Here is a 27,973-nt window from a genome sequence, read left to right on the forward strand (position 1 = left end):
ATTTACAGCAATTTATGATTTACAAAAGTGAAAAGTTATGTTAATTCTAAGTACTTTCAAAAAACGAAAATATATGTATCAAACAGTAGTGAGAACACTGGTAGAAAAAAGTTTTATTCTCCATCTTCTAAAAAGGAGTTACATACAGAAAGTAAAAACAAAATATAAATAATGCTTTAGAGAGTCATTTAAATAAAATTGTATTCAAAATAAATTTAGAGAGGAATCATTATGAAACGTTCAGTCTCCACGCAATCATATCAGAACACAGCTGAGCCTCAGCAATTTTCGAAGTAATTTGTCTGTAAAGGGCACCGCTTACTGTTCGGTTCATACCCAATGCACGTTGCTTCTGTTCGTTTTGAAGCTTCTCTCTGAACTGTCGCACTGCTTCCTTTTTGTCAGACAAAGACGACACTGTAACCCTGCTCATTTCCTTGCCTGCCTCACAGCTCAAGGTCAAGTTGTTTTCAACTTCACTTACTGCAGAGGAGAAAGAACTCCGAAGGGTGACCATTTCCTTTTCCAAAGCTCGTGCAAACTGGTCAGTAAGGATGTCCTTGCTTTCTAACCTCAGGGGTTTTACTTTGCAGGTTGGTGGCAGAACTCCAATGAGGCTATGAAGGCACTGGAACAAGACAGTTTGATTTCTGTAAAATAAAACAAAGGATACAATTCTTTCAAAATTCGTTAGTGGAACTGTACAATGAAGCTACTTTAAACTGACTGGGGAAATTACCTATACATCTTATTGTATAAATCTTTTAAGTTCTATTTCCTGCAGGTAGAATGGCAAGCAAAATCTTCTCTTTATGCCAACTACTGTATAGCCAAAGAATTAATACTAAGTAGACTTGCGCAACATCAGCGCTGAGATATATACTCACAGTTAAGAGTGCTGTGTGGCATCTGTTTCTGGGACAAGTATTGGACTGTAATTAAGGGGGTGAAGGAGATTAATGTGTTGAGTTAGTGTGTTTCCTTACATGCTGAGCCAGAAGGAAGTTACAATGTGTTTTGTGTGAACATTAAAGTATAGTAAAGAGTTGTCCCATAACTTGGCATTTTCTTGTTTTTAAGGGTTTACAGAGGGAATGGCTATGTTGCACTTAACCAGCCTTAATTCCTTTAGAAAAGTGTTTTTAGTTTATGATTTCATGGGGTTTTTCAATACAAGAGAAGGAGGGTATAGCAGTGGGCAGGGATGCTTTTCCCATAACTTCCATTATGGCATGCGGATGTAGTATTATGGGCCATGGGAGACTCAGGGAAGACAGAATGGCCTGTCAAACGCTTCATCTGCTGTGCTGGGCCAGCCCCAGATCCTCAGAAGAGAGGAGTCTTTGAAGCCAAAGAGCTTAACCAGAGACTTGAAAGCACTCAGTATATTGGATACTATCCCTGACTGAGCTGGAGTTTACAGCCTAGGCTGTCTTCAGTTTCCTGTACATTTTTTTAAACCACAGACTATAGGGCCTGCCATTTTTCTTCAAGGCATTCTGATTTCAGTCCATTTGAAGACAAGGGAAGATGGAGAAAGCTTTATTTTCACGATAAGGCTTTAGTGAAATAGTGTCCATCTTCACCAAAGATAGCCTGTGGCTTCAGTCTCAAATTATATGAAATGACAACTATTAGAATGAGAGTTAATTATAAGTATAAGGGCAAAACTTAGATACACTGAAGTTAATAACTTTGATTAGCGATATAACCTGAATTCCTCAAAATGTATATTTGGCACTAGTTTTCAATGAATTAATTACACGGGAAGTTTGAAAGATAACTAGCCAGTGGTTTATTAGCAAAAGGGATAAAAACAATGGTAAGACACACAGTTTCTTAAAAAGACTGATATTGAATCAGTTTTCACTAGCAGATTTATTCAGAGTTCCTCAGATGATTCAATCTTTACTCAAATAATGTCCTTTAAATTTGGTGATGATACACTGTATTCTTCATATGAAACAATGAGGCTAATCCCTACTTTGAGTAAAAACTGAGCCTACTATAAAGGCACACCAGTAATACCTTCTCTTTACTCTGTCTTTTAGACTGAATTGTTCAGGGTAGGGAATGTACCATATTTCATGTTTGAGAAGTATTTAGCATACTGTGTAGGCTACCAAGCCAAATAATATTGCTATTATTAACATAGTACTTGGCCTGATGGAAGAAGTTCTGTGGCCTACCCATTTCTGAAACAGGTAAGATCTAAACGTGGATACATGCTAGTTCAGCTGATCCACACTGAAAAAAATAATGAAGGTGCAATCGTGACTATTCAGACAAAGATTTATACTATCATTTATTAGATTTTGAGGACAGGAATTAATCAGCACTGCATACAGAATATTGAATTAAAATTCACTATGAGATGTTAAGTGAAAAAATGGTTAATGATCAGATCACCATTTGTAGATTTCTTATTTTTAATCACAGTGTTAAAGGGCAAATTTAGTTTTATTTAAATAAAAGTTATATTACCTTTTAGAGAAATTCAGGATTTTCCTAAATTGACATAATCTTGCAATTCAAACTGAATGGCCATAAACTGAAAAAAGTAGGGAACTCATGAGAGTTGCAGATATTTGCATTCTCCAAACTGCCTCATGAAGTTTGCATATAAGAAGCTTCACAGGAAAGCTTGCAAACTGCTAAGCTTCATTCATTTACTGAAGATCTGTGGTTAGTAGTGAGATTCCAATTCTTAGTGCCAAGGGAATATAGCCAGAAATCTGACTCAGAGACATGCATTATTTTCCAAGGGTAGTAAGCAAAGACAACCCTTAAAAGTTGCTGAACATACATTATTGCAAATTCATGGAACTGTGTATTTTGACATATTAAATAGCATTAGTCCTGTATATACTTTGATTTTATGCCCAAGTGTCTGTGCAGAGCACAAATGATTGCAAAAGGCAATTCAATCAGATCTACTAACAGGCATAGGATGCTAATTTAAAAACAGTCCTAAATGGCTGTCACTGCTATACTTATTACACTATGGCAAAATAATTATAATGAAAAAATAATATGCTGCCTCAAACTCAAGTTATGGAGGATGTGACACTGCACCCCATATTCTTCATAGTAATATTATCTGATCATAGCATAATTCTGATGTATTTTATGCAAAATAAGCCACGTGAGGTGACATTGGAAAAGTTATGATTTGCTGAATATGATTTCTTAAAATCATATGTATCACTGTCTGTATTCATGTATCACTTTTGTATCTGAAGTTATAAATACTAGGTATCTGTATTTCAAACGTAACTACACCAGATGCTTAGACAAGATGCTTTCAGTCTAGATAGCTGGTTGGGAAGGGCGTATTCAGAGCAATGAGCCATTAGGGAAAACAAAAGGCCTTAGGAGAAGCTCATCTCCCACCTGGTGAGCCGTCTTGAGAACATTACACAGCCTATGAGTGATGCCTGCTATGACACTACAAGGACATGTGACCAGTCTTGGGATGTCAGTGTCTTTCCACAGACTGGGTTGGGAACCAAACTTTGGAACAAAGGGTTCCCACCATATGCAAAAGCTATATAAGGCAGGGAGTGAAACCATCTGGTTTTCTTCAGTCCCCACAAAAGACTACTCTTGGAAACATCCGAGGAACAAAGACTGAACTGGGGGAAGTGCTGGACCCAGGCTAAAGCAATTTCTAGCCTGTGAATGAAATACCAGGAGATTCCAAGCTGTGAAGCAAGTGCAGCTTACCCCTTAAGAATCTGCAGCCTGCTTGTATCATCTTTTAGGGTGAGAATCTGCTAATTCATAGCCTATCTAGTATATTAAGCTTAGTTTGCATTTTTTGTTTCTTTGCTAGGTAATCTGCTTTGATCTGTTTACTATCCCTTATAAATCACTTAAAATCTATTTTTTGTAGTTTAGTAACTTGTTTTGTTTTCATCTAAAATCAGTGAGCTCCGACTGGAGCACTTGGGGAAAAAAAATCTCTCGCTTGGCTACCACAAGTGTGCATTGTTCTCGTCACACTGAGGGAGAGGTGGACCGGGTATTAAACCCATATACTGGCCAGATTTGACCAGGGAAGCACAGTACTACTTTGGGGTCCCAGGCTGGGAATCTGGTGGTTAGAGAGCCCGCATATAACTGCAGCTACCTGTATGAATGCTGGTGAAAGTGTAGGCTGGAGGGCTTTGAAGTTTGTCACAGCAGTACACTGTGAGAGGGAGCCCTGGCTGGTGGATCAGGGGGCTCAGTGGGGCTCCAGGTGGCACCTCAGGGGGAACCCATCACATAGAACTTGGTATTCCCTAAGCTTTCTAATTACCATTACCTGCAAAACAATGTTAAAGTTCCTTCAAATGGAGTTTTTAGATTCCAGTTAAAGATAGTGCCATGCAGACTTCCCAATTTATGACAAAACATATTTTCAGGGCATTCTTTGATTGGCATACACTCCATTTGTGATAGTAGCCACATGTTCACTGGAGTCAGTGTGCAGTCAGATGAGACTATCTGAAAGGAGAATTTGAGAGAGACTGCAAGAATAGCAAATATATCTTCCATGGTGCCTGTAAGAGAAAAAAAAATATGAAAGGGTATTAAATCTAAGTATTTAAATATTTTACTAGTTAACAAATACTGATCAAAATGTGTTTTTCTTTCAGATTTCATCCTTAATTTCAGTACCTCCTTTTTACTGCTATTTCAAGGAAGCTGGAACTGGGAAGTTTCAATGTTTCCATAGTCACAGATGATATCTACCTTGCTTACCTAGCATTGGTATGTCCCTCTTGCTTGATCTTACATCACAACTGTCACCCTTGGATTCTGTTTCACCTCACAAGTCTACCAAAGCATCCAGCCCTTCCCAGGGAATTCCCTTCCCACCACCTTCTTACTGGGTTCTTAGCAAGCATCCAGGTCAGCTGACAAAGGGCCTCCTGGATATTAGAGAGTTGTAGGGAAAAACATTGGTTTGCCAAGAGAATTATCAATAGCCTACTGTGATATTAGTATGATTGGTGGACCTTGGCCATTGATACAGTATCTCCAAAATAGTCTCCTCTTCCCTGGCTTTGCCCGCAGAGATGACAGAGCATTTCAGATTCCCTGCAGCTGATTGAGAGAGGGAGGTCTGATTCTAAAATCAGACCAAATGAGAATTTTTTTTTTTAAATGAAAAGGGTTTATGTATGGCTGCATTTTGTCATCGGTATGAGGTAATCTCAAAATGTTTAGCTAGTTATCCCAGGAAAAATATTATTATATAATTGTTTATATGAAAGTTTAACATCTCATACTTAGAGGAGATAAACAGTAGAGACTGTATCTTTAAAGACATTTTTCTCCCCCTTTCCTCCTCAGATCAAGCTCTAAGATTTGCCAAATAAGCTTGCTTGTCAGTTTCTCTTGAAGAATGAGTTTTAAATTTGGTGTCCCTTGTTTCTCTATTAAACAAGAATAAACTGGAACTCCCAATTTACCTTCTCTATATCATTCTCTCTTTGTATACCTCTATCCTATCCCTTCCCCTTATTTAATTTCTCTAAATGAAAAAAAATCTCTGCCTTTTCAATTTCTACACATGTAGAAGTCTTTCCATGCCTCTAGAGATGTTACTTGTCTGTGGGCATCTTCTATTTCTGCTACATCTTTTTTTGCAAGAAGATGACCAGAACTGAATTCAGTATTCAGGGAGAAGGCCATTGATTTATAATGGGATAACACCATTATATGTAAAATGGATATCCTACACATTGTTTGCTTTTTGATCACCAATGTGCATTAAACAGAAAAGAGGATTATAGTTATTTTGATCCCAGCAAAGTTTATGCAGAGCTGGTAAGAAAATTGCAGACAAAACTGTATACACTGGTTTGCCAAACCTGAAATTTCTTGTGAAAGTGAGTCAGGTTCAACAAGCTTTTGATGAGCATTTGGCCAAATCACAGACAGTTGCCTGGTTCCCTGTCTGCTCACCTGGTCAGCTGCTGGGGAGCTGTGCCATGCAGGTCATGAATCCCAGGATTCCAGGGTCCGTGGCTCCAGAGCAGCCCCACTGTCAGGGTTCCCAGGATTCCTGCTGGTAGCCTGAAAGCCCTGGGGACTCTCAGGGTATCCAGGCTCCCTGCTGTGGAGGGATTAATTGAGGCTTTGCTCCTGGCGCCATGGAAGGGAAGCTGGCAGACTGGAGAATCTTGGCTGAAGCCAGGGCTCTCAGGACTTCCAACATTCTCCGCCATGGAGCTGGGAGCCTGGAATGAGCTCCCAGGGTTTGCAGCTTTGGGGGCACTTTCCATGGCAGGGCTGCCCCAGCACTGTACACCATGAGCAGGTCTGGGAGCCCAGGCAGCTGCTGAGTGAAAATGACAACAATCTCCATTTCACAGGTCAGCAGTTGGACGGGAGAGCATATTTTATTTTGGAAATACCATGTGTCAGCATTTCTGAAATGACATTTTTTCAGAATTTTCAGGACACAAGAAGTTTTGAAAAAATTGGTTGTGTTCCAATATGGAATGCAACCAAATTTCAAAGTGTCAAAATTTCTCAAATCAGAAATCCCTCAACCAGCTCTAGTTATATGAAGTTCAAATTATTCTTTCCAGGATGCATTACCTTCCATTCATCATCCGCCATCACAATGCCAATTGACTTAAGTTTTATTAGGTCCTTCTGAAGTTCCTCTGTCTTTTTTAAATAAAGAATCTACATTTTATGTTACCTCCAAATTGTGCACTGCTCTCCCCCTTTTTAAGATCAATGAATATATTTAAGCACTAAACCTAAGTACAGAACCTGGGAGCAACTTACTTAAAATTTTTCCACATTGAGAACACATTTTTCCTACTGTTTTCTGTCTCAGTTTCTAATTCATGACAGACCATTACTTTGTAATGAAATTATACATATTTTGATAAAAATAATTACAATATGAAAAAATGAGATTATGGCTTAAAACAAAGATGAGTAAATTAAATTAACCAGTTCTTCTGACTAATGTGAACAAATCAATGCATTACATATTTACCTGTACGACTATTATTTCTTAGCAAGTTTACTGAATATTTTCCACTTGAAATATCTTCCAAACATAATGAAATTTTCCCACATAATAAAGTCAGCTTTTTGTTTTCTGGCAGGTTGCCATTTTGATATTTTCTCATCTTAGCATGCAGCAGTATCATACAACATATATCACGGAATGCCAGCAGTGGTGAAAGGCGGGTAACAGCAACAAATGTCTTTGCCCCATCTGACGGAATTTTAGAAGGTCTTCCAAGGTACTCTTTTTTCAGATCATTATTGCTATGGAAGTCTAATTTTATCCTTTTTGGCTGTGGTTCCATTTGGCATGAGGAGATAGACATTGCTGAGAAAGTCTTATTCAGTTTAACTATTTTACTCTGACACTCAATAACTGGAGAAACTGAAGTGAAGTCATGATCCATTACCAGGGATAAGCTGACATCATGCAGTGACCTGTAAAACCCATAAAGATTACTGTACTTCAAGTTCACATTTTACAGTCAGACAAATATAATCAAAGATTTGCAAAGAGGTGTACTGACATTTAGTGCTTTAACGTCTTGGAGATTCAAGATTTTATGCTGTCAGCCGCATTACCAAAGAACAGATGAATTGATCAAAAAATCTTTAACATATTTTCAGACTAATTCATATGATAGTGCAAAGGTGTCAGGTAAGCACTTTTAAAGTATATTTTAATATATACTTTACCCAAGTCAGTATGCATGGTGTGAGGTTTCGAAAACACAGGCTTGGATTTTCAGAGAAGCCTATGGCAGTTAGGTGTCCAATTCCCATTGGAAGTTAATAGGATCTATGTGCTTAATTCCCTTAGATGTCACTGAAAATCCCAGTCACAAGTTTGTGTAGATAAACGATTAAAGTTTATTTTTAAATTTTGTTTTAAAAAGGTATATTTACTTATAATGCAGTACAAGGATACTTAAAATACAGAACAGCAACATTCCTGCCATCTTTAAAAATCTGTTTGAAATGTGATGTTAATTCTTCAAGTGAAGGATAGGGCCCTTCTGCTACTTCAGACTTAATTTTAGAAACCTCTATGGAGTTTTGTTCAAATAGCATTTGAATTTCAAAGTAAGATTCTAAATTATTACACTATTTAACTTAACAGATACAATACAGTGCTGCGTGAAATGCTCTATTCACTTTAATATTACTATGTACTGCTCTCTCACAAGGGCCCTAAAAGGACTTGAAACAATGTTTTTGTTAATTTCATTTTGTCAGTCAACTAAGCTTCAAGCTATGAGTCAGGTTTAAAAGACTCATGTTTCACAGTTTTCTCTGCAGTGAAGTAACATCTTATGCTACAATACAACATTGCAATTTTGCTCAAAAGGAAGGGGAAACGTTTTTAGGCACAGGCATTGCTAGTTAAATATTCCATGGTCCCATTAAAAACAATTACTATGTTAAATACAAAATTACTACCTTCAGAGCTAAAAATTAAAACTTAAAAGCGAAGACAACCTTTTCCCCCAGTGGCTCTTAGAGATGAAGATGAAGTCAAGTTTTTTTTATAAAGCTATAGCAACCTGGCAGTTGAGAGAGACCACATGTATAGCTCAGGCACAGTGTCTAAAAGGCTTAGCAGGTCAGTTCACTCACAGTCATCGGACAGATTTTCAGTGGCACCCTCCAAAAGACTAACTTTTCCAACATCTACTACTTTGCTTGTAGGAATATACATAGGTCAAAAGGTGAGAGCTCTGCCTCTAACAAGCAATATGTTCCTGTGTCAAGTTTAAACGCACTTTTCAAATTAAATACTTGCTAATTAGATTTTTCTAGGACATAAGTGAATTAGTGAACACTCTCTAGGGATGGAAAATGTTCAACTAACTATGAAAATCAAGATATATAACAGAATAAACAAGTCATTTTAAAGAAAGTTAGTTTTATTTAATTTTTTATACATACAGGAAGTGCTACAAATTTATTTACACTTGATTTAAATCATGTGGGATTGCCAAATTTTTATTTGGCTTCACATCAAACACCAAACTGTAACAAAATTCAATTCAGAAGACTAACACTAGAGTAGCTGGATGCACATCACGTGGCCAGATGTTACAAATGTTATGGTCAACAGAAAGTCTGCATGTTTTCTATGGTACTTTTCTCTTAAAATGACATGGACTCTTGCCAAGAATGGAAACAGAAACAAACATTTTTAGATTTATTGAAGGAATTATGCTAAGGCAGCAGAAAGGATACAGTGAAAAATAAACCCAGAAATGCAAAAGTTAAGGAACTTTTAGCATTGATGTAGCCACATTGCACATAGGTAGTGTATTACGTTCAGTTTTCTTGCTTCCTATGTAGTTTAAAATTTCTTTAAGTTTATAACAGGGGTTGCTAAACCATGGCTCTTTTACAGTTAAAGTGCGTCTTGTGGAGCCCCCCACGTCCTCTCCCCCGCTCCCATTCTCCATCTACCAGACTGCGGGGAACTCAGGGCTTCTGCCTTGCAGCAGGGTGGTGGGACTAGAGGTTCTGCCAGAGACAACTGGTGCCCGCTGGGGGCGGGGGGGTGCGGGGGTGGGGAGCACAATTTAAAGGTTCGTCCCATGCTCCTCCCAACAGCTGGAGTCACACCTCCCAGACACGTCTCCCCGCTTACCCTCAGTGGCCCCTCCCTGCAGCTTCAAGATGTTAGCTCTGCAGGGAGAGGCAGCAGCAAAAGCAGTGGCTCTCCCTGCAGCTCCCAGCTATTTGCCACTGCCTCTCCTTATGTCTATAGCTCCCAGCTTGACAGCTCCAGCAACTGCAGTGCACGGAGTGGGTCTGGTGGTACCATGTGACTGAGCGGGGCCAGCAAACTCAAGCAAAAATCAGGGGACGGGTACATGTCTCTCCCCCCCAATGTATCACCTTTGGCTTCTGCCCAATGGGGAGGGGGTCTCAGGGCTTCAGCCCCACGGGGCATGCTTGCCAGGGCTCGGAGCTTCAGCAGGATCGGGGCTGAATTCCTGAGCCTGGGCAAATGTCTCCTGCACAGCTGAACCGCTGAGATCACCCTCCCCGCAGGGCTGAACCCTGAGCCCCGGCAGGCGCCTCCTGCATGGCTGAAGTTCTGAGACCCTCCCACGCCACCAGGCTGAAGCCCTGAGCCCCAGCAGGCGTGACCTGGATCTTGATTTTCTGAAATTTTGTCATGTGCGGCCCGGAGGGTAAGTTTGGCCACCCCTGGTTTATAACATAAAATATAGATTTCTAAAGCACAGAGCCAAAAGTTACAAGTCAAATTTTTAACTTTGTAGTCACCTTCAACTTTGTAACTGCAGGATCCAACTTATAGACTAAGTTATTAGAATGTATTTACTTACAAGTTAGGTGATTCTGTTATTTTTACTCCAATTACCAAACTGTCATCCACCACACGTTGCCATAATTTCTCTATGAGGTGTTCTGGGACCTCAGATGTCAATGTCATCTTTTTATCAAGAGGATACAGAAAATCTTCTTCATCATCCCAGAGTGAAACAAGACCTTCCTTACAGAAAAATATATCTGTTTAAATAACTGAAGTGCATATAGTATAATTCTTTTACTGAAGTACTTAAGTGTTTTTACTTTACTGATTACCAAAAAGTATTCAGCTGGTCATGAGGACAAAACAGAAATTTACCTGGAATGTGTTATACTTGAAGTATGAATGGAAATCTATAGAAACTAATTCTATCCTCTACAATAAATGTAAGATGTGTTTATCTAACTGTGCTTTGCAATGAACTCCTCATATGCATTAAGAAACTCAAAATTCATCCTTCCATTGTGAAACTGATTATATATTACAACAACGCTGTACTGCCACATAACCCTGTTCAAGCCAGTTGGGTATGTGATCCAAAGCTGTCTTGCATGATTGCATCTTAATATCTTAATAGCTTTTGGTTCCTAAAACTATTAATCAGCTAGACATTGACAAAGGTGAGTCTTGAGATGCCCTAAAATACAGATGCTCCAATGTAGGTTAATTGAATATGCCACACATCTAGGGAAATATACTAAGAGTCAGTTTCCTTAAGTGTGTCGCCTTTTCAACCCACAACTGAAAAGTCAGTTTCCCACTATATATCCATCTCCAGTTAAAATAGATCATATTTCATTTTGACAAAAAATATAGAAACCATGACCTCACAATCATTTTACCTCTTCTGCAGTTGGTAGGATATGCTCTCGCTCTTGGACAAGATCTATTAATGCGCAGCAAGATTCAAAAAGAACCTTCTCCTTCAGCCGTAAATGTTGTTGAAGTTCCCGAACAGAACTGCAACCAGCCTGTGGGGTATAAAAAGGATGGTGATTAGACTTAAGTCACCAAAGTATGAATGGAAGTGCCTTAGGGCCTTTCAGCTTTATACTCCACTCTAGACATTTAAGTCAAAAATTTTAACTTCAGGGTGCCTGAAGTTAGGCACTGAAATTCATATTTTGAAAATCAGGCCACTTGCTGACAAAACAAACTTGGGTGCCTAACTTTAGACACTTAAAAAAAAAATCTTGGCTTTAAGATAGTCTTCTGGATCCTCAAAGAAATCATAGATCCACACAAATATTTAGTCATCTCTTCCTGCTTTACTTTTCCTATCTAAATAGAAAGTTCTTTTTGCCTACGTTGGTTGGGATTATTGGCCAAACAAAGACCTTACACTTAACTTCTGAATGCCCCATCTGATCAATCTCAAAATTGCCTGGAATGTTCTAGGCAGAAATTGGCATACATCTATTATTTTGATGAAAACCAGAAGGGGGGAGGGGGGGAGGGGAAGCAAAGGACCCATCAAGCCCTTTGCATCTAGTTAGTAGACTTAGCTGCTTCAATCACCTCTTTAATCGTCTATAGGCCCAAAAAAACCAAAACAAACAAACAAAAACCATTTGATGGCAGCCATTCAGCCTACTGGCATAATCTCAGCTCTGCCCATCGTCCCATTAGAGTTTGATGTCACCCTGAATGCACTTATCTCCCGGCCAGGAATAAAATGAATAAGAATGGTGTGGAGGATGAATGAAGGGTCATGGAGCACAGAGAGGTGGGAGAGTCAATGGAGGAATGCATGGTGTGTGCAATGAGCTCACCTTGAAGAAGCAATAAAGTGAGTAACCCTCTGGTAATCTAATTTAAACTGTAAGCATGATAAATTATTGAACCCTAATTTGCATCTTCTATGCTTTTTCTCCAGAAATCTTGGTGCAGAAGTCTGGAATGTGTTCTGCTTCATGACAAAGCAGCAGTATTCAAGTATTTGTTTAGTAAACTCTTTGCTGTGTCTCCACCTCTGTCCTACTTTCTAGAAGAGCATCAAGAGAATTTTAGAAAAGATTCAGGACACAAAGCTATCTTTTCAAAAGGGAAAGGTTGAAAGATATAAAAGTTGGGATTCATTCCTTTAGTTGTTTCTGCAGCATGAACTTCATGCACACTGCCCCACTCTTGCTCCTAAGCTCCACATTTGGAACCCTCACATTTGTTTCTATTTCAGGAACTCACTGCAAACCTTTCACCATCCTCATGCCCAGGGCTCCAGGTGTCCATTTCTCATTCCCCCAAAGACTCTCTCTGACTCCCCCATTCTACGTGCTGTGTTCATCTGCATTCCCCAGTCTCCCTCCATTTTCCCCTTCCACTCCATACCAGAGTCCACCCCGCATTTTTCCCTCTTGCCAAAGTCTCTGTGAGCACCTCTTTTCACCCACCATTATTTCTCTTCTTTCTATCTGGGAGATATGTCATTTAGGATATCAACATGTTAAACTGTTTTGGGACAATGGGAAGAGGTGAGATAGGGATATGCTTGATGGAAAGTTACTAATTGGTGCTATCAACCAACTACAGTAAAAGCTGTGTTAGCTGGCACTTTATCAACCAGAAAGCTCTATTAACTGGCATTTCCGATATCTCCCAATAAACAAATCTTCAGTCTAGTAACTGGGACGAGTATACTGCCCAGGAAGTTATGCAATTGCACATTCTGCACTCTACTTTTATGCAAAAGAGGCAGAAGACAAGTAAGCAAGCTCATATCAGGGATTTATTCAAAAAAGCAGCTTCCAGGATGTGTCATAGGGTCATTACAAATCCAGCCCAATCTCCTACAATGATAATTGATGTTGATAATGATGACCCTGACACACTGCAAGATCCTGAAGAGCCTTCTGAATCATCAAAGAAAGATTAAATTATGTTCAGTATAGTTTTAGAGCTTGGCTACACTTGCAGATGTAGAGCGCTGGGAGTTAAACCAGCCTTCGGAGACCGCAGCAGGGAAAACACTGCTGTGTGTTTACACTGTCAGCTGCAAGCGCACTGGCCTGGGCACATAAGCAGCTCCTGCAATGCCACAAAGAGCAGTGCATTGCGGTAGCTATCCCAGTGTGCAAGTGGCTGCAGCATGCTTTTCAAATGGGGGCGGGGGTGGAGTGTGACAGGGAGTGTGTTGCGCGTACGTGGGGGGAGAGACAGTGTGTTTTGGGGGGCAGAGTGTGTCAGCATGCTGTCTTGTAAGTTCAGACAGCAGCAGACTCCCCTCTCCCACACCTCTCTCTCTCAGACACACTCACAGCAGCAGCATTCCACAGTAATGGTTTGCTTTGTCCCAGCGCAGATAAGCACGCTGGCTGTCAGAAGCGGAGCTTTGAAAGGGGATATCCGCATGCCCGCAGCCGAGTTCAAAACAATGACAAAAGTGGCCACTTGACTTCAGGGGATTATGGGACGTTTCCGGCGGTCAATCACAGTGCAATAATGCAACACGTCGTCCACACTGACATCCTGGCGTTTGAGCCAGGGCGCAGCAAGCTCTATGCTTCTCGTGGAGGTGGATTACCAGGAGCGTTCCAGCTGCAGAGTCCAGGTGCTCTACGTGTCTTGCCAGTGTGGACATCTCAGGAGTCGGGGCGTCCAGGGCTGATTTAATGCGCTAACTTGCAAGTGTAGCCAAGCCCATAGTGTTCAGTGTAATTTTAGTGATTCAGATGTACGCCATGCACTGTCCATAGTGATATGTAGTGTCATAAGATAACCTACTGTATAGAAAACTACCTGTATTCACCCAAGTGCTTCAAGAAACCAACTACTTTGCAGTGCAGTAATACCACTGGATTGGTAAGTACCTGTATACTATTTTATACTTTATTCATTTTATTGTATTCTAATCATTTGAAAATTGGTATTCTATTGGTAAGTATAACTAACTGGAATTTTTACTAACCGGCATGCTCCCCACCCCCATATCCCTAACATGCCAGATAAAGCTTTTAATGTAATTTGATCTATAGACAATTGCAGAGGTGCTTGATGCTATGGCTCTGCTAAACATATTCCAAGGGCTCCAGGTGTCCTCCATTTCCCCCCTTAGAGTTTTCTGATTTCCGCCCCCCCCCCCAAAAGTAATAGGGTTCTGACCCTTGAGGCCTAAAAATTCCCTGAAATTTTGGTATTAATCAATGTGGCATTCAAAAGTTATCACGTTACAGCCAAACAGTGAAATGCCATTAAGTTGAGAATAGGATTTCTAAAGCTGGCCAATAATACTAATCTAAGAAATTAAGATGCACAGAATTTGAAAGTAGAGAGCAATTATTTGAATAGGAATTAGTCTTGCGCGTTTCACATAGGTTATTTCCCTCTAGCGTAAATGAAGCCCTGGGACTTTTCTGGCAAAAATGATGCATTTCATGATTGTCAATGAAATCTACACTTGAGTAAGAGATAAAGTTGCCAATTAAGTTACATGAAATAATAATCAGCAGGAGGATGGAAATTTTACAATCCCAGGGTTCTCTATCTAGATTGCAGGTCTATGAAGATCAAAAAGCACTCAAAAGAAAGTTTTCAGTATACAGAATCTTACATGGGAGATAGTCAATGGGTCCGTAAGGCCCAAAGCAAAGAAAATTATTGCCTTCGAGAAAGTGGGAGAGACAGGAAGGAGGCACCTATAAAACTTCAGTGGCCAGACAGGAAGGTACTGAGCTATAAAGCTTCAAGTGTCCAGGCTACTTTCGAGGCTAATGCAAAGATTACCCCTCATGCTTGCTTTATTTTTCTTAGTCAATTCTGTTTAGGCATTTTACTTTTGCTTAATTGTTTTGCAAGCCTACCCCCACAAATCAGCTACTGACATGTGAAAATATACCACCAAGAGGTTAAGTGTCTCGTCCACGGTCACAGACCAAGTCAGAATGAAAAACAGAATGAGGACCCAAATCACTTGACTGCTAGGCATGTGCAAAACCCAAGAGACTACTGTTACTTCCTTTCTCTCAAGGCAAACTATCACTGTTTAGAGAGTCTACGACTGTCCTGCCAGAAGAGAATCTCAAGCAATAAGAGTAACCATTCAAATATTAAGTTGGTATTTAAACACAGTGTGTATATAATGGCCATTGTGATAGTCTCAGGTATTTTGATAGAATAGTTTCAACATTACCCCCAAATCCCTTTATTTTCTGGATTTAAGTTGGAAACAAGTTAATTCTCGAAAATATTTGATTTTTTTTCCCCAGCGCATAGAAATTTCCACACTACTGGTTTTGTTTCTGATGCAAGAACATTGGCAATTTGGTAGGTTCAAATTCTGCTCTCAGGTGCACACATCCAAACTGTAGTAAGGTATGTGAGGAAAGACTATGAAGATTACTTGGCTAACAGAGTAATGAAATATGGACCACCACTGATGCAAAAAACAGAATACTTAATATTTATTTCTCCCTGAGCCATACTATATGATACAATTAACAGCAGAAATTATTTTCTGCTTTTTTGGCATAAATTTATCTTATGTTCTACATCAGATATATAACATAAGAATGGTCATACCGGGGTCAGACCAACAGTCCATCTACCCCAGTATCTTGTCTTCTGACAGTGGCTAATGCCAAATGCTTCAGAGGGAATCAACAAAACAGGGCAACTATTGAGCGATTCATCCCCGGTCATCTAATCCCAACTTCTTGCAGTCAGAGACTTTGGCATACCCAGAGCTTGGGGTTGCATCCTTGACCAGCTTGGCTAATAGCCATTGATGAACCTACTCTACATGAACTTATCTCATTCTTTTTTGAGCCCAGTTATACTTTTGGCCTTTACAACATCCCTTGGCAATGGGTATGTTGACTGGGTGTTGTGTGAGGAAGTACTTCCCTTTGTTTGTTTTAAATCTGCTGTCTATTAATTCCATTGGGTGACCCCTAGTTCTTGTGTTATGAGAAGGGGTAAATAACACTTCCTTATTCACTTTCTCCACAGCATTCATGATTTTATAGACCTATATCATATCCCCCCTTAGTCATCTCTTTTCTAAACTGAATGGTCCTAATCTTTTTAATTTTTCCTCATACAGAAACTGTGCCATACCCCTAATCATTTTTGTTGCCCTTCTCTGTACTTTTTCCAATTCTAAAACATCTTTTTTGAGATGGGATGAGCAGAACTGCATGCAGCATACAAGATGTGGGCACACCCTGGATCTATAAAGTGGCGTTATATCTACTCCTTTCCTAGTGGTTCCTAAAACTGTTAGATTTTTTGATTGCTGCTGCACATTGAGCAGATGATTTCAGAGACCTATCCACGATGACGCCAAGATCTCTTCTGTGAGTGGTAAAGACTAATTTAGATCTTATCAATCTGTATGGTTTTCAACTATCAACACTGAATTTCATTGGCAATTTTGTCACCCAGTCTTGTGCGATCCCTTTGTAACTCTTCACAGTCAGCTTTGGACTTAACTATCTTGAGTAATTTTGTATCGTCTGCAAAATTTTGCCACCTCACTGTCCACCCTTTTTTCCAGCTCATTTAGAATATGTTAAATAGCACAGTCCACATACAGATTCTTGGGGGACTTCACTATTTATCTCTCTCCATTGTGAGCACTGACCATTTATCCCTACCCTTTGCTTCCTATCTTTTAACCAGTTACTGATCCATAAGAGCACCTTCCCTCTTATCCCATGACTGCCTATTTTGCTTACGAGCTTTTGGTGAGGGACCTTGTGAAAGGCTTTCTGAAAGACTAAGTACACTATATCAACCAGATCATTCTTGTCCACAGGCTTGACGACACCCTCAAAGAATTCTAATAGATTGATAAGGCATGATTTCTGTTTACAAAAGACATGTTGACTCTTCCCCAACATATTGCGTTCATCTATGTGTCTGATAATTCTATTCTTTACTATAATTTCAACCAATTTACTTGGCACTGAAGTTAGGCTTGCCAGTGTGTAATTGCCAGGATCGGCTCTGGAACCCTTTTTTAAAAAAATGGTATTACTTTAGTTATCCTCCAGTCATCTGAGACAGAGGCTGAGTTAAGCAATTGATTACATACCACAGTTTAGCAGTTTTGCAATTTCATAGTTGAGTTCCTTTGGAATTTTTGGGTGAATACTATCTAATACTGGTGACTTATTACCATTTATCAGTTTGTTCCAAAACCACCTCTATTGACTGCCTCTAGTCTGGGATGGTTCCTTAGGTTTGTCACATAAAAAGAATGGCTCGAGTATGGGAATCTCCTTCACATCCTCTGCAGTGAATATGGATGTAAAAAATTCATTTAGCTTCTCCACAATGGTCTTGTCTTCCTTGAGTACTCAATTAATACCTTGATTGTCTAGTGACCCAATTGATTGTTTGGCAGGTTGCTGCTTCTGATGCACTTACATTTGTTGTTGTTGTTGGTGTGTGTGTGTTTTGCTATTTACTCTCCAAATTCTTTTTTGGCCTGCCTAATTACACTTTTACCCTTGACATGCCAGAGTTTATGCTCCTTTCTTTCTAATTTAAAAAAAAAAAAAAAAAAAACTCAGCAATTTACGTATTAGGAAATACAGAGAGCACGACAGAATGCAAACCTGTAACCTTGCTTCGAGAGCTTGGATGGTAAGAAAACCATTCTCTTGTAGTTCTTTCGTAGGAGGAAAATCCTCTGTACAATTGATGTTGCTCTAAAGAAAAGAAAACATTAGTCTATCAGCTGAAAGCAAGATGCAGCTTACTGACATACAATTATAGAAGAACCTATTATGAGAAATTATAAAGCCACAAGGATCATAATGTGCAATCAAAAAAAAGTTTTTTTATCTACCAAATAAAAGTAGAGGTTAATGGTAATATTGCAAACACCAATTTATGAGAAGTTAATTAACAAGTGCTAGGCTCTTAAATGTCTTTGGTTAATCAGAAAATAAACAATGTAGCAAGTGTTGCTATAAGTATCAACATGAAACCTCTTCAGCAGCATTATTTTAATTTCCCCAAAGATCTTCTGTTATTGACTGTCACGTCAAGTCAGACAGTTATTTCAATTGATTCTTGTTTGTTATAACCTCACTATTAAAATCATAAGGCATTGTATTCAAATTTAAGGGGATTTGATAGCATATGTACAGCTTTACTTTGCACAAATATTTCTATTAATATCTTGAGCTTCTGTTAATGAAATTTCATTAGCATGTATTGAATGGGTAAGAAAAGGTAAACTGAACTTACTGCATAGCTGACCTCTCCAAAATCTGTTATAATGAATGTACTTAAACTATCTGTATTAGATTCGTCCTTAAAAAGTAATAAAATTTGTTCAGTCCCAGTGCCAATAAAGTCATCTACCAGAACAGACTTCACTTCTTGCCATCTGGAAGCAACCTGCAGTAAAATGCAATATTAAAAATGTATACACCTTTTTCAAAGACATCTGTATTTGAGATTCAATTTTGTTGCAGTTTGCCTACAATTATCCACTTTTTAAAAAAGCACATAAGTGAGCAATTACTATATTTGCACAAGCAGGTACTTTAGTCAAGGGGTTGGACCACGGTACTATGAGCTAAAGTCTCAAATTCTGTTTCTAGCTCTATCACCCTGGAAAAATTAGTTATCTTCGGTGTCTCAATTTTCCCCATCTGTAAAGTGCATATAACTTCTTTCAAAGAAAAGTCCACTTTTCCAAATAATGTCTTTCAAATACTGCAGCTTTTGAGTGTTCATTCTTAAATACAATTTACAATAAGGATTTTCAGAATTTATTGAGACCCGTGATTTAGTCATGTGATTCCCACCAATATTAAGATAGTTGTAGAGCTAAATTCTGCACCATGTATGGAAAGCTAGCTTATTCACAGAGCAGTTAAGGAGATGGTAACTTCAGGCATTTAGAGCCTACCATATTCCCTCTCAAAGCTCAAATTACAAACAAAATATCAAATTAAATGTTTATGTCAATTAGGTTCATTAAATGCGAAGAACTGAACAAAAAGCGTATTTTGTGCTTTGAAGGCAAACTACGAATTTCCAAATAAAGCAAAATTAAACACAGCTTCGTCAGAATATCAAAACACTAATCATTCACACTGCCTCATGAATGTAGCAAAACTAAAGCCAAAAAATGTCCATGGGCTTCACTTGCTGCATTTCTTTGTTGCTAAAATGTCAGGGAAAGTTAGTAAAATCCAAGCAGCAAATTTAAATTTGGAGTCAATATCTATTCAGTTCAGTTCCCTAAAATGGATTATGTAAAAACATTCATAACACAGACTTATTATAAGGGCAATTTTTATTCTAAACAACTTTTGAAATGGGAAGAGAGACTGGCCAAGTCTCATTTTTTTTAATTAAGCAACTGAATCATTTACTGGTTTTTTTAGAAAAATCACAGAGCAATACTAGGAAAGATGTACCCTACTGTACGTAGGTCATTTTAATGGAAGCAACATAAGGAGGAGCAGAGGTTTACACTAAGCTCTCTCTTGTGGGAACCTGACTTACAAATGTGGATGGGGAGAGGAAATAAAACCCTTAAAAACTTCCATTGTTTCTAGCTATATAAGACCACAATACCTGAAAGCTATCTTTCTGCACAGCACAGACATTTCCGGAAGCAAATGACACAACATACAGCATGCCATTTCTGCTTGTTGTCGCTACTTGTATTGAACAGGGCTCCTCATATGGAAGCTGGCAGATATCTTTAGGAAGACCATCTTGGAACCAAATCAACTGTTTTTTGTGGGTGATGGCAGCAGCTGATGTTCTGAATTGGCTTCTTGATATTGCAGTCCTGTGGACATGCAAACAAGATATCACGCTGCTATAGGCATGAGGCAGAAAACAGGTGCCAGTTAATATTTTCTGATTTTCAATTGCATATACAACAAACTCACTGCCCCAGATGGCTCCATCTGATTTCGAAAGTGTTTGCCCATCTTTTTCTTGTGGCAAACAAGCAGTTCTTGTCCCTAATACTACAATGCCTTCATTCTCAATGTCATCCGCCCATTCAATGGAAGAAAACGGAACAGAAGCACTTAGCACTGTGTAGGTTTTGGTAGAGATATAAACTAGTTTTTTAGCATGTCTCCATAATACTGTTGGACCATTAAGCAACCTTATATCATCTTTCAATTCATAGTCCAATTTAAAATTTAAGCACTGTTCAAATTTGTTGGAGCTGTGAAGCAACAATAAAAAGTATTTGAAAACACTATTATTTTTTTTCTCTCTCATCAAAATACAGGGGAGATTAATTCCTGTTCTGAAGTCTGCTGTACAGCTGCAACAAACAATTTCAATATTCAAGCTCCCACCATGTATGCTAAACAGTCCTGAGGATTTTTGAACAAACAGCTTAGTGCCTCTGTCGTATGCCATTCTGTTGACATGTAATCCTCTTGTTTTTTCAGCCGCACATTTTGCTTTTGACAGCTGAAAAATGAGGACTTCTCCATTGTAAGATAAGATTTTTTCTTGTTCATCTGATAGCATTTCCCTTTATGGTTATTCCACTACATGAATTCTGGATGTCTCTTCATTTTTCATTAGGACAATTTTTCTGTTGAACGAAATTTGTAATCCAACTGATCTTTTTCAATCTACAAAAGTAAAAAGAAATAAAAGCTTTTCAGATTAATTGAATATAATTCATGAGGATTGCAGTTACAAGCCAATCATATGGTCCCTACTATAAAGTTCTGAAGTTAGTGTGATGTTTGCCACAGTTAGCAATGCAGGACTGGAATCAAACTTAAAAACTTTTAAATCAAATATAGACAATCAGTAACAATTTGTGGTAGAGATCTAATATTTTTACTCTTAATATGACAAAATATCTTTTAGTTAGTTTTTGACATTGTTGTTTACCAAAAGTATTAATATACTGGTTTCCAACAATTCTACAACATAAAATAATTTATTTCATTTAAGCTATTTGATAACAAAATTATATTAAGTTATTTCACACATATGGAATCATGAAAATTCAAGAAGGTTGCTCTTAGGCAGGGGTGGGCAAACATTTTGCCCCGAGGGCCACATCGGGGTTGCAAAAATGTATGGAGGGCCGGGCAGGGAAAGCTGTGCCTCCCCGAATAGCCTGGCCCCCGCCCTCTACCTGCACCCTCACACTTCCTGCCCCCTGACCGCCCCCCCGGGACCCCAGCCCCATCCAACCCCCCCTGCTCCCTGTCCTGACTGCCCAACCCCCTATTCACACCCCCCACCCCCGAGACTCCCACGATTATCCAACCACCCCTGTTCCCTGTCCCCAGAACCTCCGCCCCATCCAACCACCCCCTGACCGCATCCCCGGGATCCCTTGCCCCTTATCCAACCCTTCCCCTCCTCCCCTCCCCCCCCAGCTCCCTTACCATGCTAGAGCCAGCCATGCCACTGCGCTGCCCGGCAGGAGCTTGCCGCCTGGTGGAATCAGCCACGCTGCTGCACTGCCTGGCAGGAACGGCAAGCCAGAGCGCTGGCAGCGTGGCGGCAGGAGAGGAGGGACAGCAGGGGAGGGGCCAAGGGCTAGTGTCCCCAGCCGAGAGCTCAGGGGCCGGGCAGGACAGTCCTGCGGGCTGGATGTGGCCCGCGAGTCATAGTATGCCCATCTCTGCTCTAACAGGAAATTGCAACTCCAAGAACTCCCAAACTATTTACTCAGGCATAATTCTATTTACATTTAAAGAATTTATTCTTGAGCACAGTTACACAAAAAGGTCTTTTTACAAGGCAACCTAAGCCAAGTGACAGGTCACAATTTATATCCCACCTACATATTCTCAGCAAGCTCCTGAGAAGAACAAAGGTTAATTTCCATTAGCTGGTCCCATAAATCAACAGCAACTGAAAACAGCTTGATTTATATCTAGTTTATTTTTAGCAAGGAAACAAGCAGATGTTGGGAAAGTAAATTTAATTCTTAGCTACATTTAAAAAAATCAATACTACACATTGTGTGAAATATATATTTTCAAATATGTAGCAACAATTTAAATAATACTGAATTACTTTCACACTAAGCCTTATTGTTGAACAAAATTGCTTTTCATGTAATATTTCTCATTTCAACTGATGCAGTTTGAAAGTTATTTTTTTCATCCCAATCTGGTCCAAGTTAGTTAAGCCTTTCTGAGAAAAAAAACAATACATTTTCCCCATAAGTTCCATTTAGAAGTTTTGTTCTTGGATAACAAACACACCCAAACCAAGACACTTCATACTTGGCATATTAGTTTTATTGAAGCTTAAAAAGCAAACCAGGTTTAAGGAAAACTGATCAGCAGTTTGAGACAGTTCGGAGCTTTTAAGTAGACAGTTGCATATATGTGCAAACTTTCTCCAGGTGTGCACCGAAAGAAGGGAGAACGATTCCACTCCTGTCCTCACTTCTCCACCTATTTCTTTTTTCTAGATGAGATTAGAAATACACAGAGTGGATAAAAAAAAATCAATGATTTAAAAAATTTTAAAAAATTAATTGATTTTTTGATAAAATGCTTTTTGAGGAAAAAATCTATGTAAAGATAGTTTTAATTAAGATATCTTTGAGCTATAATGTATCTCATCATGGGATAGGGATTATAAATTCTAATTCTATAGTATGAGACAATATATTCATGTAATGTTTAAGAAAAGTTTTGTAAATGAGTTCCAATAGTTCATGGATTAGGGACCCAATTTTATGGGGTCCAGGGGCTTCTGGATAGAATTAGATTAATCTTTATATCTACCCAATGGGACTCTGTGCTCAGTCTATAAGATAACATCAGAGATGCTTAGTTTTGCAGTTCTCAAACTGTGGATTTGTGTCTCCAGAGATAACATGCTTGTTAACTAAAAATAAATAAATAAATAAAATAGAGGTGAGAAATAGACCTCAACCCCACTGTCCCTCTACAAATTTGTGTACACAGAGTCAATCCCTTACCTCTCTCTAAAAGTGCAAAGTTTCAAAAAGTTCAATGAAAAGAAGATTGTTGGGGGTGGAATAGATCTGGACAAGGAGAAGTCTGGAGATAAATGTGAGAAGGGAGGGATAGGCAGTAGAAACAAAAGTGAAACTGTTTGAGCAGCATATTCCAGAAGTCTTGAGGTCTTTCTGAGTGCAGCCTTCATTGATTTGAGATCTACCATACCATTCTCTCACTAGAAGAGAATACCTATAATGGTAGCAGGCCGTAAAAGAGACCCAGTTTGTGAATCATAGAATATCAGGGTTGGAAGGGACCTCAGGAGGTTATCTAGTCCACCCCCTGCTCAAAGCAGGATCAATCCCCAATTTTTGTCCCAGATCCCTAAATGGCCCCCTCAAGGGTAGAATTCACAACCCTGGGTTTAGCAGGCCAATGCTCAAACCACTGAGCTATGTCCGCAATGATCCTGTTGTATGTGCTTGTGTGACAACAGAAGAAGGGAATGTCTTCCTTACAGAAACAATTGATACATCAAGAAATGCACACAGCAGAATATTTACAAGTAGTAGTAGTAAAAGCTATAACAAACTGTGAAAAAAAATTCAAAAGTCTAGTACGCAACTTGGTCACAGACAATGCTGCAAACGTATCCAAGATGAGAAGAAATTTAGAGGAGAGTCCCAAGGTAATAACATACAGCTGCAGTGCTCTGTATGCTTTGATGCAGCTCCTAGCCAAAGACTTCAGTGTTCCAGAAATAAAGGCTAACGTTGTTGATATTGCAAAATACTTCCATAACAGCCACTTTGCAGCAGCTGCTCCGAAAAAAGTGGGAGGAAGCAAGCTAACTCTCCCACAAGACATGCGATGGAACTCAGTAGTGGACTGTTTTGAGCACTATATCAAGAACTGACCTAATCTGATGACAGTTTATGAAAAAAATCGTGAAAAAATAGATATCACTGTCACAGCCAAAGTTCTCAACATTGGGTTTAAGAAAAATGTGAACACATGCTAAGTACCCTGAAGTCTATTTCTGTAGCCTAGAATAAAATGCAGGGAAATAGCTGTTTTATGGCGGACACTGTTGAAATTTGGAAAGAACTAAGTGAGATCTTAAAAAGAGAAATATGCAATGAGAGAGTTAAATTACAAGCATTAAAAAAAATGAATGATACAAGCACTATCTCCAGCTTATTTTCTTGCAAATATTCTCAGTACTCAGTACCAGGGTCAAACCTTCACAGCTGAAGAAGAGGAGTTGGCTATGATGTGGACATCCAGCAATCATCCCTCCATAATGCCAACTATAACAAACTTCAGAGCTAAGGGTGAACCATTCAAGAAACATATGCTTGCTGATGGTATTTTAAAGAAAGTCACACCAGTGAACTGGTGGAAGTCATTTAAGCACTTGGATTCAGAGACTGTTGAAGTGATAATCTCACTTTTAACAGCAGTAGCTTCTTCTGCCGGTGTAGAAAGAATATTTTCTTCCTTTGGACTAATTCATTCCAAATTGAGAAATTGTTTGGGACCTGAAAAAGCAGGAAAGCTTGTTTTTCTCTTCCAGATTATGAACAAACAGGAAAATGAAGGTGAAGACGACTGAGTTAACTGAAGAAGCCAATACAGGTATTTTAAATTTTTCATGTTGACCTGGCTGACATAAATATTAAAAAAAAAAAAATCAACTAACTATTTTAGTAAAAACAATTTTAACAAAAACAAACCTGATTTTAAAAAACTTGAACGTTTAACTCAATTCAAAAATTCATATGCTTGTTTTGTTAAAATATTATATATGTTTGCTGATGAAGAAAAAAAATCCAGAATACATAACGCTGTTGTTTTAGTTAAATAAAACAATTTAAAATGTCTGTCTGGTGATTTTCTCCTCCTAATACAGCATGACAAGAAAAGCCTCCAAATATTAATGATTAACCTGTTTAATTGGAGATATTTATGAAGTCACTGGGAGGTGAACTATCTGCTTCAATTACCTTTGGTAAATGAAATAACCAATAATTCATTTTCTGATATAGCTGTTTTCAAAAGAAATCACTTTAAAAATGTATAGTGGTTACCTTCTAAAAATGAAAGCTACATCTATCTCTCAGTTGTGAAGATTACGTATTAAGGTTATAACAACCAACAAGAATGCACTTTTATGTAGAAATCCATGATTAAATAGAGGCTTCCTGACTAGTGATTTAAATCATTATTTAAATCAATTTGGTTTAAATTAAATCCACCCGGGAAATACAACATGGCTACAAGTTACCTTTCACAAACTGCACAATAAAATAAATAATAATAATAATAAAAAGAAAGTTAATAGATAAAGAAATGGATTGAAATTTGTTGTAAAACATTTATAGTAAAAATGTAGTTGAAGTTTTCCCGGATATATTTTTTTTCATTAACAGTCCCACAAAAACAAAAGTGACCACATTCAATTTATAAAAGACCACGTTACAAGTAATTTGCTACTCTGCATTACTACACGTACTAGTAACTTGTTATACCCATCCAATGAACACAAGTTAACGTTACCACAGGAATGAGCAAGTCATTTAACCACTCAGTAAACCAGTTCCCCATCTGGAATAGTAAAACAGGAATAGTAGTAATTCCCTACTTCACATCAGTGTTGTGAAGATAAATACATTAATGATTGTGACAGTCAGATATAATAGTAATGGAAACTATTTAAATACCCAAGATTTATAAATAGTCTGCAAAAGTGAGGTTCCTAATTTATATAGATTCTTATAACATCCTCATCACTGTATTATGTGTGTGCCATTTCCTATTTTTCAAATTCAGTGTATCTAAAGACCCAGAACTTGCAACTAATTCACATGGGGGGACCCATGTGTTGAAATGGTACCTTTCTGTGCAGAGCAAGGTGCAAGATAAGCCTTAAGGTTGTGTCAAAATAGGTTTTTCCAAGTAACACACTTTGCAGAAATAGTATTTTCATTTAAAAAGCAAGTTCACACCTCTGATAAAATTCCTATCTAGGAATGATCCAAAAGGAAGGGAACTATTGTTCTAGCCATCCAGTGAGGAATCCCCCCATTACCCTACTTACAAAAAATGAGTGTTCTAAACTACATGCAAAATTCGCTGCCGCATATTACAGCATATTCGCATTAAAGCTACAATACTAGTTACATTCTTCTGCTCTGTTTAGTAAAGTGCTTTTTACAGTAGCAGAGATTCATTGAGCAGATAGGAATTGTTCTAGCACCAAAATCTGGAGATAGTCCAAGGTTTTCCATTTATGGCATTGTTTTGTCATGAATTCCAACAGCTCTCCTATTCATTCATACTTTTTGATCAAGATGTAAGATATGAATAAGCTACTTATAACTACATGTATTAACAAAAAGAAAAGGAGTACTTGTGGCACCTTAGAGACTAATCAATTTATTTGAGCATAAGCTTTTGTGAGCTACAGCTCACTTCATCGCTCACGAAAGCTTATGCTCAAATAAATTGGTTAGTCTCTAAGGTGCCACAAGTCCTCCTTTTCTTTTTGCGAATACAGACTAACATGGCTGTTACTCTGAAACACGTATTAAGGATGTCTAATTCACAAAAGAGAAAAACTTTACTAACTTGTACACTTTTCAATATAAAGTAGCTCTCTGCATACCAAACCAGTCTTCAATTCACCAAGCTGAACCTAATGAAATATAGCTGCAGCCTGCATACAGGAATTACCAATTGAGTGGTTGCCACTGGCACCATCAATGTGGAGAGAAATGCAAGTTGCAAGTGACTTACCAGGTGATGTGTATATTTTACAACTCTGAATGTGGGCGGAACACCTAGAGTCTCTATTCAGTCTGATAGTTCAGCTATCAACTAGATCAGTGGCTCTCAAACTTTTTTACTGGTGGCCCCTTTCACATAGTAAGCCTCTGAGTGCGATGCCCCTTATAAATTAAAAACACTCTTTTACATATTTAACACCATTATAAATGCTGGAGCCAGAGCCGGGTTGGGGTGGAGGCTGACAGCTCGTGACCCCCCCCCCCACCATGTAGTGACCCGGCGACCCCTTGAGGGGTCCCGACCCCCAGTCTGAGAACCCCTGAACTAGGTAAACGCTTATAAGCCAGGAGAGCCCGACTCCCGAGCTAGAGAAGCGTGGGCAGCCACCTTCCCCAATCTGCCCCCCTCCCAAAGCACTTTCGTGAAGTCGTTCCCTGAGATCCGTATTAATTAAACGCTAAAAGTAAAACTCAGCCCAACCCTCAGCCTCAGGGGTCGCTGTCCACTTCGGGGGTCCCCCTCAAGGCGGCGCAGCCCACACCTGAAGTCATCGCTCTTGACATCGCCAATCCCGCACGCCCAGGTCGGGGCACCAGCCACCTGCCCCAGAGGGGCGGCCCAGTGCGTGCCCCCGGGGCGGGGGCCGTTATGGGCAAGCCCCGCCGGGCGGCGCGCGGATGGTGCTGAAGGGGCGGGGGCGGCCGCGGCGCGCGCGCGCGGTGCCTGTTCCCAGGCAGCGGCGCCGGGGCCGTTACACAGGCACGAACCTCCCGTCCCCGCAGCTTCGCTAACCGCGCCCCGGCCCCGCCGCGCTGGCGCTCAAGGGCAAAGGGCCGCAGACCGCGCGCCTGGCCGGGGAAGGGGAGGGGGGCAGCGCTCGGGGCCCCCCGCCCCACGCGACCTTACCTGTCCCGCGCGCGCGCGGACACCGCCCCGCCCCGCCCCGCCCAGCGGCTCC

At 39.5% G+C, this 27,973-nt stretch overlaps 1 protein-coding gene across 4 annotated transcripts; it reads right to left on the reverse strand.

The window, feature by feature from the left end:
- Positions 1 to 89: 89 nt before the first annotated feature.
- On the reverse strand, positions 90 to 27,968 carry FANCB (FA complementation group B). Of its 4 annotated transcripts, none has more exons than XM_048861407.2 (9): positions 27,922 to 27,968; positions 19,883 to 20,913; positions 18,539 to 18,691; positions 17,902 to 17,994; positions 11,188 to 11,316; positions 10,362 to 10,528; positions 7,010 to 7,461; positions 4,310 to 4,547; positions 90 to 650 (listed from the first exon to the last, which is right to left on the reverse strand). In XM_048861407.2, the coding sequence occupies exons 2-9, from the start codon at positions 20,804 to 20,806 to the stop codon at positions 230 to 232; spliced, it is 2,577 nt and encodes an 858-aa protein (XP_048717364.2). In that variant the 5' UTR covers positions 20,807 to 20,913; positions 27,922 to 27,968; the 3' UTR covers positions 90 to 229. The 4 variants fall into 4 exon arrangements, with proteins under 4 accessions (XP_048717364.2, XP_048717354.2, XP_074987538.1 ...); XM_048861397.2 differs by lacking the exon at positions 27,922 to 27,968 and adding an exon at positions 27,496 to 27,726; XM_075131437.1 differs by lacking the exon at positions 27,922 to 27,968 and adding an exon at positions 27,025 to 27,255.
- Positions 27,969 to 27,973: the final 5 nt, after the last annotated feature.

This window comes from Caretta caretta, chromosome 1, assembly GCF_965140235.1.
Source record: "Caretta caretta isolate rCarCar2 chromosome 1, rCarCar1.hap1, whole genome shotgun sequence".
Lineage (NCBI taxonomy): Eukaryota > Metazoa > Chordata > Testudines > Cheloniidae > Caretta > Caretta caretta.